The 14,581-nt window shown below is 44.4% G+C and overlaps 3 protein-coding genes across 3 annotated transcripts in view; 1 reads left to right on the forward strand and 2 right to left on the reverse strand.

The window, feature by feature from the left end:
- Positions 1-2,224: 2,224 nt before the first annotated feature.
- LOC121502085 (uncharacterized) lies at positions 2,225-2,644 on the reverse strand. The gene has a single exon (XM_041774849.1). The coding sequence runs from the start codon at positions 2,642-2,644 to the stop codon at positions 2,225-2,227; it is 420 nt and encodes a 139-aa protein (XP_041630783.1).
- A 29-nt stretch (positions 2,645-2,673) lies between these two features.
- Positions 2,674-3,702, reverse strand: LOC138928703 (uncharacterized). Its single transcript, XM_070286207.1, has 2 exons — positions 3,687-3,702; positions 2,674-3,620 (listed from the first exon to the last, which is right to left on the reverse strand). The coding sequence occupies exons 1-2, from the start codon at positions 3,700-3,702 to the stop codon at positions 2,674-2,676; spliced, it is 963 nt and encodes a 320-aa protein (XP_070142308.1).
- Positions 3,703-7,728: 4,026 nt separating this feature from the next.
- nvd (cholesterol 7-desaturase nvd) overlaps positions 7,729-14,581 on the forward strand; it is a 98,374-nt gene continuing 91,521 nt past the window's right edge. The window contains exons 1-2 of the mRNA XM_041774847.2: positions 7,729-7,739; positions 7,801-7,917. Coding sequence (XP_041630781.2) covers positions 7,893-7,917 — 25 coding nt within the window. The 5' untranslated portion in view covers positions 7,729-7,739; positions 7,801-7,892. The remainder of the gene's footprint in view (positions 7,740-7,800; positions 7,918-14,581) is intronic.

A 14,581-nucleotide genomic window follows, 5' to 3' on the forward strand; every position in this document is an offset into this window, starting at 1 on the left:
CCTCCCTCCTTTTAACAGATCGTTGGGCGTCAGTGGTGCCTCCTGGTCAACCGTCACTGGTAGATGAGTGAGCGGACGAGAGTTCATTATGCTCTCCGCCACAATCAACAGGTTCTCCATTACGTGCTCCTTGGGTGCAAGCTCCTTCATAGTATGCGCCAAGACCTTCTAGACACACTGTATCATCCTTTCCCAGGCGCCACCCTCCGCTGGGTTCGCCGGGCAATTGAAGATCCATTCGACTCCTTTGGACGACAGCTCGCCTTGGGTCTTCGCAGTCTCAAATACTTCGCTGAACCTCTGGGCCTCTCGATTGGCCCCAACAAAGTTCTTCCCGTTGTCGCTCCTTATCCTGACCACCGGTCCACGGCGGCTCATGAAATTCCTCATAGCGCTTATACAGGAATCTGTAAATCGTGAGCCATCTCCAAGTGGATAGCCCTTGTGGTTAGACATGTAAACAATGCCACCCACCTTTTCTCAGAGCGACGTCCAATAGTCACAAATAGCGGTCCAAAATAATCCACTTAAACGGCCATCCGTTGGCCTCCAGCCGGTCCTCTGGCAGGGGACCCATTACAGGTTGCGCTGGGCGTGCCTTCCGTAGCTGGCAGACGTTGCAGTTGCTCACCACCTTGCATAGCAGCCTCCGTAAGTTCGTAATCCAGAACTTCTGCCGGATCGCTCCGATAGTTGCCTCCGTGTTTTGGTGGCACATCCTCTCGTGGTGATGCTGCACAATCATTTCCGCCAGTGCCTCCGTGTGAGTCAGTATGATCGGCCGTCGCGCGTTCTATGGCACACACGCCGCGTCGTCGATCCTTCCGCTGACTCGCATTACTCCGTCCTCGTCGAAGTATGGGGACAACCCGCACAGTCGGCTGCCCTTGGCGGCCTTTCCTTGGATGTCCTCAGCAAACGCTTCTCGCTGCGACTGCCTTATCAGTGCGCGCTCTGCCTCGGCGTACTCCATCGATGTCAGCCCGTGATCCTCTCGATCGCAACGTAGTCCACGGCATCATCGAATAAATCTGAGCACCCATGCGGTGCACCTCACCAGTCGGTTATAGCTCGAGAATCTCTGCACAGATATAATATTTGTCATGACCAGAGCAAATTCACATTTCATTTCCTCTTCATCTGGCGTCGGGGGAATCCAATCCTCACCCGATCTCGGCCAGCTTTCCTCCGGTCCTCGTAGGAATGTGGGACCGCTTAACCACTGCGACTCAATACTCAGGTCCACGCTCATGCGCGGCCTCGTCGCACAGTAGCGCCTTTTCTCATTTTACGTTGCAAAAATCATAACTTTTGAACAAAATAAGATAACTAAATAATTTAAACGCCATTTAATAGGTAATTGTTGTAAAATTTACATATGTATTGGAAAATCAGCCACGCCCACTCATTCGCCTTTTTAAAGGGTATCAAAGTAAAGAAATATTTTTTTCTCAATGAAGACAATTTTTTAAAAATATTTTTTATTTAATTTTTTATCCTTAATTTTATGTATTTGCTCAGATAAAAATAATTTGAAAACTGAAAAAAAAATTTTTTTTTATTTCAACGTGTAACCGTCACGCGCTACAGTTAGTATATTTTTTGGTTAGTATAAAGCTGAGTCGGTATTTTGGTATATTTAACCCTGAGTAGTTTTGGTTTATGCTGTTGCATTTCCGGGGACGCAGCTCGACGCAGCAGATGTAAGTTGATTTTGGTCCAGAATAGATCCACAAAGGTCGTAGTTATAGTGTGTATAGTGGCTCAGCCCATCCAAAAAAGATATAGACTACTTTAGCCAGAAAAAAATGAAAAAAAATGGACACCTGGCAGGTAACGATTTACCTGTGCAAGCCCTAACCCAATTCCCATTTTTTTTGATTGGGTAACAGTTTATGAATGTGTCTATTATTTAAAGCAAAAATCATGGCGATAGGTAATATAGTTCTTGTGTAATATTACCTGAAAGTCAACAAATTTTTCCGTTTTTTTTCTTATGATGCAAAAATTGAAACAAAGTTCAACTTTGAATGCTCATATCTTCTACAAAAAAAATCCGAAAATTGATTTTACAGCAGATTCTGAATCCATGGGAAATTTCCTGTCGAATAAGTATGGTTAAAATCGTTTTTGCGACAACGACTTTTTCGATTTTTGCAACGGCTGTTGTTCGAGAGGCGCTACTGTGCGTCGCGTCATCTGCCACGTTTTCGGCAGACGGGATCTATCTCCATTGGGACATCTCTGTGGATTCTAAGATTTCCGCCACCCGGTTTCCGACGAACTGTTTGTATCTCCGGTGGGTGCTGCTTATGCAGTGCAGCACAGTCTTAGAATCTGTCATTAGTACGCAGCCGCTGATCGCCACACCGTGCTCCTGCTTGAAGGTGCCCATCAGTCTTGTACCCAATACTGCTGCTTGAAGTTTCAGACGGGGAATCGACATTGTCCTCATCGGAGCGCACTTCGTCTTGGAGCATACGAAATGCGCCTGAACGTCTCTGCTCTCGTATGTGACCCGCCAATAGGCCGCTGCTGCGAACGCCGACTGGCTGGAATCCACGAAGATGTGCAGCTGTAGTGCCCGCACTCGTCCAGCGCCGAAATAGTAGCGTGGACATCGGAATTCTTCAATGTTCCTCATTCCTTGCCGCCAGCTCTCAAAGGCTGCGGCTAACTCTTCTGGTAACTGCTCGTCCCAACTGCTCGTCCCAGCATCAATATCTTGGCGGTGACCATATAGCAGTACCCAATCGGGTCAAACGTGGACATGACCAGGCTCAGGAACTCCCTCTTCGTGGGGACACGTTCCCCTGTCATCACGCTCCTTGGGACTCGATTGTATTTGACGCTGAACTTGAAGTCGTCTGTTGCTGGTTGCCAGTACATCCTAAGTACTTTCTCCTCAGCTTCGGTCCATCTGACGCTAGCGATAGATTCAAGTGGGTTCAACGCACTGACCACACTTGTCGAACTGGAAGTAAATCGACACAAATCAAAACCAGCATTTGCGTGTATTTCTCTCACCCGTGTCGAGACGGCGATGGCTTCTGTTTCACTGGCAAAACTGTCGATATAGTCGTCCACGTAGTGATACTCGTTGATCGCCAGGACAGCTCGCGGATCCGTGTTGCTGTACTGCGAAGCATTCACGGTCTTCACATAACCCGCCGAGCATGGTGAGCAGGCAACTCCGAACATCATCACCTGCATCTCATATATGTCGGGATCCCGACGATCGTTTCCGTTTCTCCACAGGAACCTCTGGGCGCATCTGTCCTGTGGTCGCATCAATACCTGATGAAACATCTCCTTGATGTCTGCGCAAACCCCAACTGCTCCTTCCCGGAAATGGAAGAGCACCTCTGGGAGGGGCTTGTAGCGCTGTGGGCCTTTCATCAGCGCCGAATTCAGTGATACGCCGTTCACCTTGGTAGCCGCGTCGAAGACCAGCCGGATTTTTCCCGGCTTGTTCGGGTTTTCCACCTCGAAGTGCGGCAGGTACCATACCTTGCCTTTCTGGGACCTCCGGACTTCCTGGGGCTCCAGTCGTCGTGCGTAGCCTTTCTTTACGTAATCATCCAAATTCCGTTGTAGGCCCGCGCGAAGTCCACATCGCGCTTAATTTTCCGTTCAATGTTGACGAGTCTCTTGAGTGCCATACTGTAGCTCTCTGGCAGTCTCACCTCGTCGTCCCTCCATAGCAGCCCGGTCTCATCGTTGGCCTACTCACTTAGTCGTCTCCTCCAGGATACTCAGGGCCTGTGTGACGCCGTCATCTGCGATTGACGCCGGTTTCACTCCGCCAGCTGCGACTGGCTGTGCCGGCTTCACTCCGAAATTCTCGATCTCGAAATAATCGCTGACCATCTTCTCCAGAATCTGTGAAGCGGTGAACACGCCTTTCCTTTCACCGGTCCATATACCGCCCATCCAAGTGCGGTGGCTGCTGCCTATGGCCGTCCAGATCCGTAGCTTCTGGTTCTGAGGGGTATTCCAAGATGCGCATTATCCAATCCAATTAGGATCCTTGGCGCCGCATTTTGTACGGCCTTACAGGCAGGCGCGCATTCGCCTTCACTGCCTTCACATCTTCCCGACGCAAGCTCTGCATCGGAAGTTTCAAATTGGCTACTCCGAAAACGTTCATTAGCCCATGTCGCTTGGGTTTGCCCGCTGCACTGATCTGCAGGCTAACCATCCTTGTATGCTCTTTGGCGGACTTTCCGCCAAACCACTGCACATTCAGTTGTCGACTCTCACCTTTTAGGTTCAGGCTGCGGATAAGTTCGTTGTCGATGAGCGTGACAGACGACCCTTCATCCAGCAGTGCGTAGGTGTCTACCTGCGTATTCTCCCCGTACAACGTCACGGGCAAAATAATGGAACAGCAGGTGACCTCCATCCGAATCAACATAACTCAAGTTCCGGTGCGATAAATCCTGGCGATCGCATGTCGAGCGCCTCTCATCCTCCTCACGTCCCGCGTCTAAAACTGCGGCTGGCGTAGGCCGGGTATTCTCGATGGAATCCACTGACTGTGGCATTCGTATCCGTCGGCCGCTGTCTCTGTACAGCTGCCGGTCTTGACTGCTCTGCTGATCCATCCTGCGGCGTCATCTGCGACTGGCGGCCGTCTAGGATGTCCAGCTGGTTCATGGAGTAGGTAGTGATGCCTCATCCGACATCCGTAGACGTTGCATTCCCGGCCCTTATTGCAGAACCGGGCCATGTGTCCATACTCCAGACACGAAAAACATAACCTCAACTTCCTCGCGGACTCGATCCGCATCGTCGAAGAAGCGTGGTTGAATTCCTTGCAATCCTCGATCTCGTGTTGTCCCTTACACATGGGGCAACGTTTGGGGCGGTCTGCATACCGCTCCTTCTCGCGAACACTATTCGCGTGCAAACCCTTCGCTTCGTCGCTTCCTTGATTCCGACGTCCGTGACAGTGCACACCAATTTAGCGAATTCATGAAGCCACTCGCCCAGGTGCACCACTGTCGGGTATGGCTGTATCGTAGTCGCGTGCTTCGACCAGTCCAGCCTTTTGCTCACAGGCAACTTGGCGACCAGCTCCTCCATCAGGATTGGGTTACCCAAGTGTTGGTTGCCGGTCGTGGTGGACTGCAGGAACGCTGCCAGGTTGCTCACCCTTTTGGCGAACGGCACGATCCTTGTGATGTTAGCCTCCATGATTGGCTGCCCATCGCGCACGCTCTCCAATTGACTACGGATCAGTAGCTCTGGACGTCCATACCGGAATCGTAGCTGCTCTATGACAGCTTGCACATTTCTGGGGTGGATGAGCAGCGACTTCACTGCTGCTCTGGCCTCACCTTTCAGGGCTTTCACTAGCCTCTGGTTATTCTCCAATTCTGTACACTGTTAAGCTGCCGTTGTCTCCGTGAACGCACACAGGAATATTGGCCATTAGAGCTGGGAAAAAATCGATTCTCAGCGAATTGATTTTTTTCGATTTTTTTGAAAATAAAATCGATTAAATCGATTACATCGAAAACAAAACTTTTTTATTTTTTACTTCAAATAAATTTAGAAAAAACCAAAACTTAAATTTATTTACATAATCATTCTTAAACAATAAACCAAAAATGTATTCATAATAAATCAAATAAATTTTTCTGGCCATAACCAGTGATTAATTGATTTTAATTTTTTTTAAGAAAATATTTGGTTTCTTATTTTATGAATCTTTATTTTAAATAAAATTATTTATTTTAAATAAAATTATTCAAAGCCTTTAAATTAAATAAAAATATTTAAAATAAAGGTTCATAAAATAAGAAACAAAATATTTTCATAATATAAAAACAAAAAATCAAAATCAATTATTTACTGGTTATTTCCAGTTAAATTAAATTAAATTAAATGGGATCAATTCAATGAGATCACAAAAAACAGAAGAAAATATTTTCAAATTATAAAAATGAAAATAAATATCAAAATTCTAGACTAGCCACTGGTTTTTGTTGGTAAAAACGAGCTTATTTAAAGTTTTGGGTTTTAAAGCGGCACATCTATCGGTTATAATACATCCAGCCTTACTAAATACTCGCTCTGCTTCTGTTGAGCTAGCTGAAACGCACAGATTCTTTCTAAACCGAATCGATGCATCGACCAAAAAGAAAGAATCGATTTAATCGATGTTGACATCGATTTTTTCCCAGCTCTATTGGCCATTCCTCTGGCTGACCTTCAAACTCGGGAAGATCAGGCAATCTACGTGCCGTCCACCCAGGTATGCTCGTTGTCGCCGCTCCATATGATAGGGGCGATGGCGCTGATACCTCCAAATTGTATTTTGGCTCCCGTGGCGGGTGAACATAACCTAGGCTGCGCCGTGGCGGTAATACAAAATAGCGGAGAATAACTCACTGTTGTTGTAGAGGTCCGTTTGACAGGTTGCCCGTTCGCCCAATGGCCGCCGGGCGTCGGCGCCAATTTTCCACTCAATTGTGGCGGCAAATTTGCACTCAATTGTGCCGTCAACTGCTCATCCCAAGATGGCGTCACTTTAAGCTCTGGTTGCAGATTGTCACTCATCTGCCTGGCAGCTTCTCACTCGAACCCTGCCGTGGTGCTGCTCTCATACTTCACTGGCAGATTTCCATTCGTGGAGTCTGTAATCTGTCCCGTTGCTGTGGGCCGCAGATTACTTGCCGCTTCTCTGGCAGCCTTTCCACTCAAACATGGCGGTGTATTCGCCGCACCGCCCACTCCAACGCCGCGTGTCCCGATTCTAACGGGATCCCTGGCGGCCTCTGCTTGCCCTTCATTTGCCCTTGCCTTTACCAGCTCCGACTCTAGATGTGCGATCCTTTCCACTAAGGCCGCCACTTGTACAGTCGTGGAGTCCGTAATCTGCCCCGTTGCTGCGGGCTGCAGATTACTTGCCGCTTCACTGGCAGCTTTTCCACTTTCCTTCGGAGTCTGCGGCCGCTGTCGATCACCAGCCGCACTCGCAGAGCTGACCGCTTTGCCAGTTGCTGTGGTCGTGGGTGTCGCAGTTGTGGGAGCATCCGAGACTTCCAGTCTGGGGCTCCGCCGGGGCGAATGCTATGTAGACATCTCACAGAGTGCGAATAAAAGAAAATGACGCCGCCTGCCCGATCACGGGGATATGCCTTCTTAACACTCCGTTAACCGCCTCTTGAGTAGCGATAACAAGGACAACGTTGGTTAAAACGGTGTTGGTGTGGATAGAATGAATGTTTTATTCTGAAATATGTACATCAGTTGACTTAACCTGAAATACAATTCTCTTATCTTACGTACCGCAGTTTCTCTTCCCTCTCTCTGTCATGGCGCAAATCGGTGTAACTTGATCCGCCAAATTTAAGCTTGCCTCTTTTTAAATCAGTGTGCCCTAATACATTTACTTCGAAATCCTGACACAATAAATACTGACTCCTTGCGGCTCTAACTGAAACTTCACTAACTATCGATAGCCCTAATCCGATCCGCGAAAGTATATTATAAGTCTTTTAATATTTTCTGTTTATTTTCAGCACCAGAGCGATATAAAATGTTCACAATTAACAAGAAATTTTACGAATAGGTTGAAACGTGATTCTGTTAACCGTTTACGTAAAGTAAGAAATCCAATTACAGCCGAAATGCCTCCACCTTTTCCCAACGGTTGGTATGGTATTCTAGAATCGTCCCAGCTCGGAGACGGACAGGCTACATTTTTGTCTTGTTTAGGGGAACATCTGGTAGTTTTTCGCACTAAAACCCATAAGGTATATATTTTAGATGCTTATTGTCCGCACTTAGGAGCGAATTTGGGACTTGGGGGGCGCGTTGTAGACGACTGTATTGAATGCCCTTTTCATCAATGGAGTTTTCGAGGCACAGATGGTGTCTGCATGAACATTCCGTACAGTAAATCAGGTAAGTAATGCCGTTATTATAAAAGTTGATTTTAAGCTATGTAGTAAAATATAATCCAAACACGTCCCACTTGCATTTTCATAATGCTCAAACTGTAAAGGCTCATGGGTTTTTAAATATATCTTTTTTAATTGCAAGACGTTGATGCACTACGTACGGAACGTATCAAGTGGAACTTGCGATACCAAGCACGCGCTTGTTCGTGTTAGGTGTGCGACGAAACTACTACCAGCGTGCTGCCGGATTGGTCGCTGTAGTAGCCAGCCAGCTAGTCAGCTCGCCCTTGTCTTTCTGTATCAACCAGACTAGGATCGTTGGTTGCCCGTCAGGGCTCCCTGGCCTGTGTTCACCGGGTGTAACGCTTGGTCATAGAGCCCAGTGGCGCTACCTAGTAGTGGATTGGTGGGCAGGCAAGCGACCTCTAGCGGGCGGGCAATGGAAAGCAAGGCAACCTAAGAGAAAGTTTTAGGGACAAGTTTCCGCCGTTCGGCTGAGGAGCTCTCGACGTCGGAAAGGGCGATCGGCTGGCGCTTGAGGAAATGAGTAGGGAGCAACTATTACCTCTTTTGCTGCGACCAAAGGCGGTTGGATTCAGCTCCGAAGAAGATTCTAAGGGATTTTTCATCAGCGACCCAATTGTGATTTTTTTTACACGCTGGTAAGACGCAAAAGGGCACAAAAACAGAAAATAGCGATGTAATCAAATGTTTAAACGCTCAGGAAAAACCTGCGGGTTTTTTCGGCGCCAATTCGAGAGACGGCAACCAGCATCACCATAAGGGAGAGGTGGATAAAGTTCACCTCTCCGCCCGTATTGGCCACCAAGACACTCCAGCTTCTCGGAGTTAGCGGCGCCTTCTTTTGATCGATTTTTTCTTTTTGTTAGTGGAACGCTCGGATAGGATGTGATTAGCTTTTTTTATTTAATTCGGGCTGCCACCAGATGACATGCACCCTCAACGCCAGATATAAATCTTTCTGTTCCTATAAATGCCCGGTTCCATTCCGGCTCATCCCTTCTTAAAAGAGTCACCTTAGTGGCAGCAGCAGCGGCAGCAGAAAATTTATTTACAATTAGGAATTTTTAAACTATATGTCGGAGGGTCGTTTAACTGGTCCATTTTATCTGAATAAGTTCTCAGCAGCAAGTTCTGTTCGTCTTCGAAGCGTTTTCTAAACTGTCTTCCAAAAAGTCTACTTTCGACCTTTCTACTTTCACTCAATTCACTCATTTCATAATCATTGTTGTCGTCTCTTTCTAACCTGTATGTCAGCGCTTCACGAACAGACCTCACTCGGCAGCAGTCTATATCTATCCTGCTCTGCCGTGCTTTCACTCAATTCAGAAAGGCCCTGCTCCGTATTTCAGAAAGGCCCTGCTCCGTATTTCAAAAGGCCCTGCTCCATATTTCAGAAGGCCCCGCTTCACCTATACTGACCATAGGAATAAAGTAGGCCCTGTTTTATGTGATCCGACACGGCCTTCCTGACAAATCACACGTCCTCGTGTGTTAACTTTAAATCACAGTATTCTCAAATTTCAGTACTCGTTACATTTTATTGTCAACAAACATTTCATTAATTTTCTAAACATAAGTATTGAGGCATTTAGACAAAATAAGCATCTTGGTTTCATGATAACATAACAAATTACATCTTCATTTTAATCATAATTTACAATTCAGACTTCTCTAATTACATAGCTTTATCAACTGGTGTATTTCCTTTTACACCCACATACTGACCCCCGCCATAACAATTCCTTCTGTTATGGTGCGGTCTCCACTGACCCCCGCCATAACAATTCCTTCTGTTATGGTGCGGTCTCCACTGACCCCCGCCATAACAATTCCTTCTGTTATGGTGCGGTCTCCACTGACCCCCGCCATGACAATTCCTTCTGTTATGGTGCGGTCATTATATCCCCTCTTGGGATTCCAAGGCATCAACCGTGCCATCCATATCATCATTCCCCACATGGGAATCACACGCATCTCCACTTGAGTCGTCTAAATCTTTAATCAACTTTAATCTTTAATCAATCAACGTCATTGCTTATTTTGTCTATTTGGCTATGCCCTCAAAAACTCATGCGCATACTTATAAAAGTTCGCTTACTTGACAGATATCTCAAAACATATCAGCCACCATCAAGCTTTTCTATAAACTCTGTTTGGTGCCGATCTTCATTTTTATTTTCCATCTTCATTTCTTTCTCTTTTCTCTCTCATTTTTAACATATTTTCCATTTTCATTTTTCATTTTAAATTAATCTTGCCTTATCAAAATTAGTGCTCTTCCGAACCAGCATAACGTAACTTTAAATTTCTCTTTCTTTATACTTTTCTCTGTGTCATGTGGTGGTATCAAGCCCAAAGGGTGGGTCCGATTGGCATCTCTTAAGGGCTTGCATTGGTTGCACTACTAACTGTGCAGTTCGCCGCAAGTTGCACCCCGCCAAGAGCATCTTGCCATCACCTCTGCGGTCCTGGTATCCAGCCAGATGACTACTTTACAGCTTTACACATGATACAATTTTCAACAATCTTTAAACTTAGTCATTTCCAACAATTCTGATAAATATTGCTGAGTCTATTTTTTCCAACCCAAACACATAACGGATTTATAACCTTGATTAATAACTATCCAACAAAATTAAAGGACACTACTGGCAGACAACATTATCTCACACCTCTGTGTATTTTTAAGAACCCCCCTTCATAGCTCAATTTAATTTCAATTATTTTGAGTTGTTTATAAACTATATCAATCAATCCTGAATCCTGACTCTGATCATTCAGTTATTAGATTTCCATTCTAAGTTCAGACGTTTTTCTGTCGCTTTATTTTTACTTATTGGAATTTAAATCAGTCACGTGAATTCTGGACACAAAAAGAAATCCACATTTGCCTTGCGCTTTTTCTTCCTCCATTCTATGTTGCACTTCAGTTAATTTGTTTTTGAAATCATTACAATTACAATAGGTATAGATTACGAACTCTCATTTGAGCAAATAATACCACAATGTTAGAATAATTGTAAGTCAGCCAATATTTCCAATTCATATAAATGCCATTTGGACTCCACATCGTATATAGTTCCACCCATACACTCCACTAACATAAGTGTCTCCATTAATTAAGTGTATTAGCATTGCACAATATCCACAAGAGCTTACATCTAATATTAAAAACGTTCGTTCCAATTTCTAAAAATCGTCATTTCACTTAAAGATACTTGAAGCCGAGGAATATGTCTCATGATCTGAGAAAATCGAGGCACACGTTTTTGAAAATAAGGCACCAATTCAATAAATGGTCTTACGACGGTCTCTTAATTGCACCGATTAAAAGGACGGACCTTTAACGTAAGGATTTTCTAGGAATTGGGTCTGATTTCTCCACCGCACACCTCATAGCTCAGATACTGCGTAGTAGGTTCAAGAAACCCACATTTGGTAACGTTAAATGACAACCCTGGTACAGTCAACACATTTAATACAACTTTCAGCCTTCGGAAAGCCTTTTCTTCCGAGTTTGCCATGATTAACACGTCATCTATGTAAACTATCGCAAATAATCATGATAAATTCCAAACGCCTTAACAATTGCATGATGAAGGTAGAAGACGCACTCTTCAAACCAAACGGCACGGCAGACCAAACAGACGGCAACTCGTAATTTTTTTAATTAATTATTTTTCAACAGAAACATTTTTCCTTCACAGGGTCTGACATAAGCGGCAAAGGCCACTGTCCGAAACCATTTTCGAATATTGCTTCCGATAGTCTAAGCACAACCTATCGTAGCACAGGGCTCGCCAATGGGAAGGCAGATGGGCAAACAACACTGCAATCAAACACATCTCTATTCCCATCTTTTAGCCAATTTAGCTCCCAAATCAAAGAATAATTGGAAAGGGCTCACCCGATACTGTCACTGTTGAATCACACAAATCAGCTCGCTTCTACATGCAGCTGCCTTCAAGCGCCTTGCTTAAAGTCATCACCAGACCGCTACCCTCTAGAACGTGGTCTGCAAATATGAGATCGACTGTAGTACACCAGGCGGAGGCGTCTGCTCCGGCACCATCGGGATTAAATTTGGGCAAGGTGACATGCGTAGCCTTATCGCCGTCTGCCGAAGTCCTTGGTGTCTGCATAGACTTAATTAACTCCATCAGGGTCCTGTTCTGGGCTTCCAACGCTGCCATATATTGTCCAGGAGTATTGTCTGTAGGCGAAGCGAATCCCACTTCTGATGTCGGAGGGTCGTTTAACTGGTCCATTTTATCTGAATAAGTTCTCAGCAGCAAGTTCTGTTCGTCTTCGAAGCGTTTTCTAAACTGTCTTCCAAAAAGTCTACTTTCGACCTTTCTACTTTCACTCAATTCACTCATTTCATAATCATTGTTGTCGTCTCTTTCTAACCTGTATGTCAGCGCTTCACGAACAGACCTCACTCGGCAGCAGTCTATATCTATCCTGCTCTGCCGTGCTTTCACTCAATTCAGAAAGGCCCTGCTCCGTATTTCAGAAAGGCCCTGCTCCGTATTTCAAAAGGCCCTGCTCCATATTTCAGAAGGCCCCGCTTCACCTATACTGACCATAGGAATAAAGTAGGCCCTGTTTTATGTGATCCGACATATATATTTGTTTAGTGTTTGTAGAGTTAAATATGTTAGTTTAGTAGCAGTAAAAAGAAAAAGGAAAAGGAAAAGTGAAGCAAAGTAGAGGCGGGATCCATGTGGATCCATGTGGACCTAATTTAGACAAAAATATAACTTAGAGTTCCCAGAGCCGAAGATTTGGCAAAAGTGATTTTTGTTTACTCCTTACAGCGATGCTCACGGATCTACGCGGGAAAGCGCTTTCTTCGCCGGATTAAAGGAATCAGAGTGAGTTAACACCAGTGCATTGGCACATTTGACAGATCATCGGGCGAGATTTCAGTGGGAAAAAATATCAAAAGTGGAAAATATGAAGACGCGAGTTCAATTCCATGTCATTTAATTTTGGTCTCCTTTGCATCCAAATTGTTTGTCCTCCACACTGGGCGAAATTTTCCTTAGTTGCATATCTGTTTAATTTTATCCGCGTGAAAATATTCATTTTATTCATTCTATTTATTCCATAAATGTCAAAGCCAATTTTAGAATTTACCATTTCTACAAACTAATGTTTTTAGGCCTAAGAAAAATAAATATTATAATGTTCTAATTAGTTTTGAATTTTGCCTTCAGCTAGCATGAGGCCCAGGGGAGTGCCTTGAAAGGGTTAGCATAGGGGTCATCAAATGTGAAGCAAACAGGAAGTGATGGCCAAGGAAGGGAGGGCTAAGCCGCTTCACGTCATCCGAAGCGCGCTAGTTGTTGACCCATGTTCGTTCCAGTTTTTTCCAGTGTAGATGTTTGTGTTTGGTTTTCATATTTTTTTCGTCGTAGTACGCAGTTTTAAATCTAACTTTAAGGATCAATAAAGAAAGGCAAAGTCCAGAGGGAGCAGAAATACCACCCATTAGCCGACGAGCCCCAGCCGGGACAAGACTTGTGCGCCCCTCTGACTTATAACAGCAGCCCCTCTGACTTATAACAGTAGTTTATTCCCTGGCCACGGCCAACAAGCCTTAGCGAAGAGCTCTCAGTATCCACATTATGATCAGGGCAGATTTGGACCATTAAACGCATGGATATACAGGCTAGACTCGTTTAGAAGAGTTTATCTGGCCACGGATGATGGACAAGACAATAGGCCCGGTCGCAATAGTAGAGGGTGCAGAGGAGATAGAGAAAATTGACAAAAAATGTATAAGCGTTTGCTTGAGAGCTTGCAGAGCTATTTAGTAGCTGCATTGTTTTTGTTGTTTTTTGTTGATTGCTTTGTTTTCTTTTTGCTCCACTCGTCTAGCGTTTGTCTGGGGAACATATGATCAGGGTTAAACTTGGGAACAAGCTATGCTTGAAGGCAATAAATGTTTATTTTCTTTATCGTTTGCAGTTTGTGTTTACAAAGTTTGCGTTTGCAAAATTTGTGTTTACGAATTTGGTGTTTACGTTGATATTTTATTGTTTATTTTTATTTATTTTTATTGTCACACATTTTTATTATTTATTGTCAGCATATATTTTTTTGAGTAATTGTCAGTCATTATTTATTACCTATTATTTATTCGTATAATATTAGGTAGTATTATTAGAGATTAGTTAGGATTATTAGTATTAGTTATTGAATATCAGCCAGGACTTGTTTGGTTTGGAGAATTTTTTTCGTAAAATAAAAATAAATAAAAGGATCTGAAAATAAGCGAAAGGTTGTAAAAAGACTCGACTATTTTTAGTTGCCGCAATGGAGGAAGAGGAAGCAGCTCAGGTTGTATTATGCACTTTGTGCGAAAAAGAGCTTGTGCCGGAAAATTATTATAAAACTAAGTGCAAACAAGAATACCATAGATCTTGTCTCACGGCTTATGCCCATATGATACACTAATGCAGTTTTTATTAATTAGCTACTTCATTAGAACCTTGAAAGAGTCCACTATATGTGTCATTTTGCTTGGATTATTTTGGTGATACGACTACGGTCACACCGACCGTAAAAGGTAAACAAAAAAAACGGCCGCTATTCGCGGCGTCTTACTATGAATTTCTGAATTCCTCGTCGAAGTA

Source organism: Drosophila kikkawai, chromosome 3R (genome assembly GCF_030179895.1).
Source record: "Drosophila kikkawai strain 14028-0561.14 chromosome 3R, DkikHiC1v2, whole genome shotgun sequence".
NCBI lineage: Eukaryota > Metazoa > Arthropoda > Insecta > Diptera > Drosophilidae > Drosophila > Drosophila kikkawai.

Bases quoted from the DNA above. Each gene is read 5' to 3' on its own strand.
- LOC121502085 (XM_041774849.1), bottom strand. From the start codon at position 2,644: ATGAGGAACATTGAAGAATTCCGATGTCCACGCTACTATTTCGGCGCT.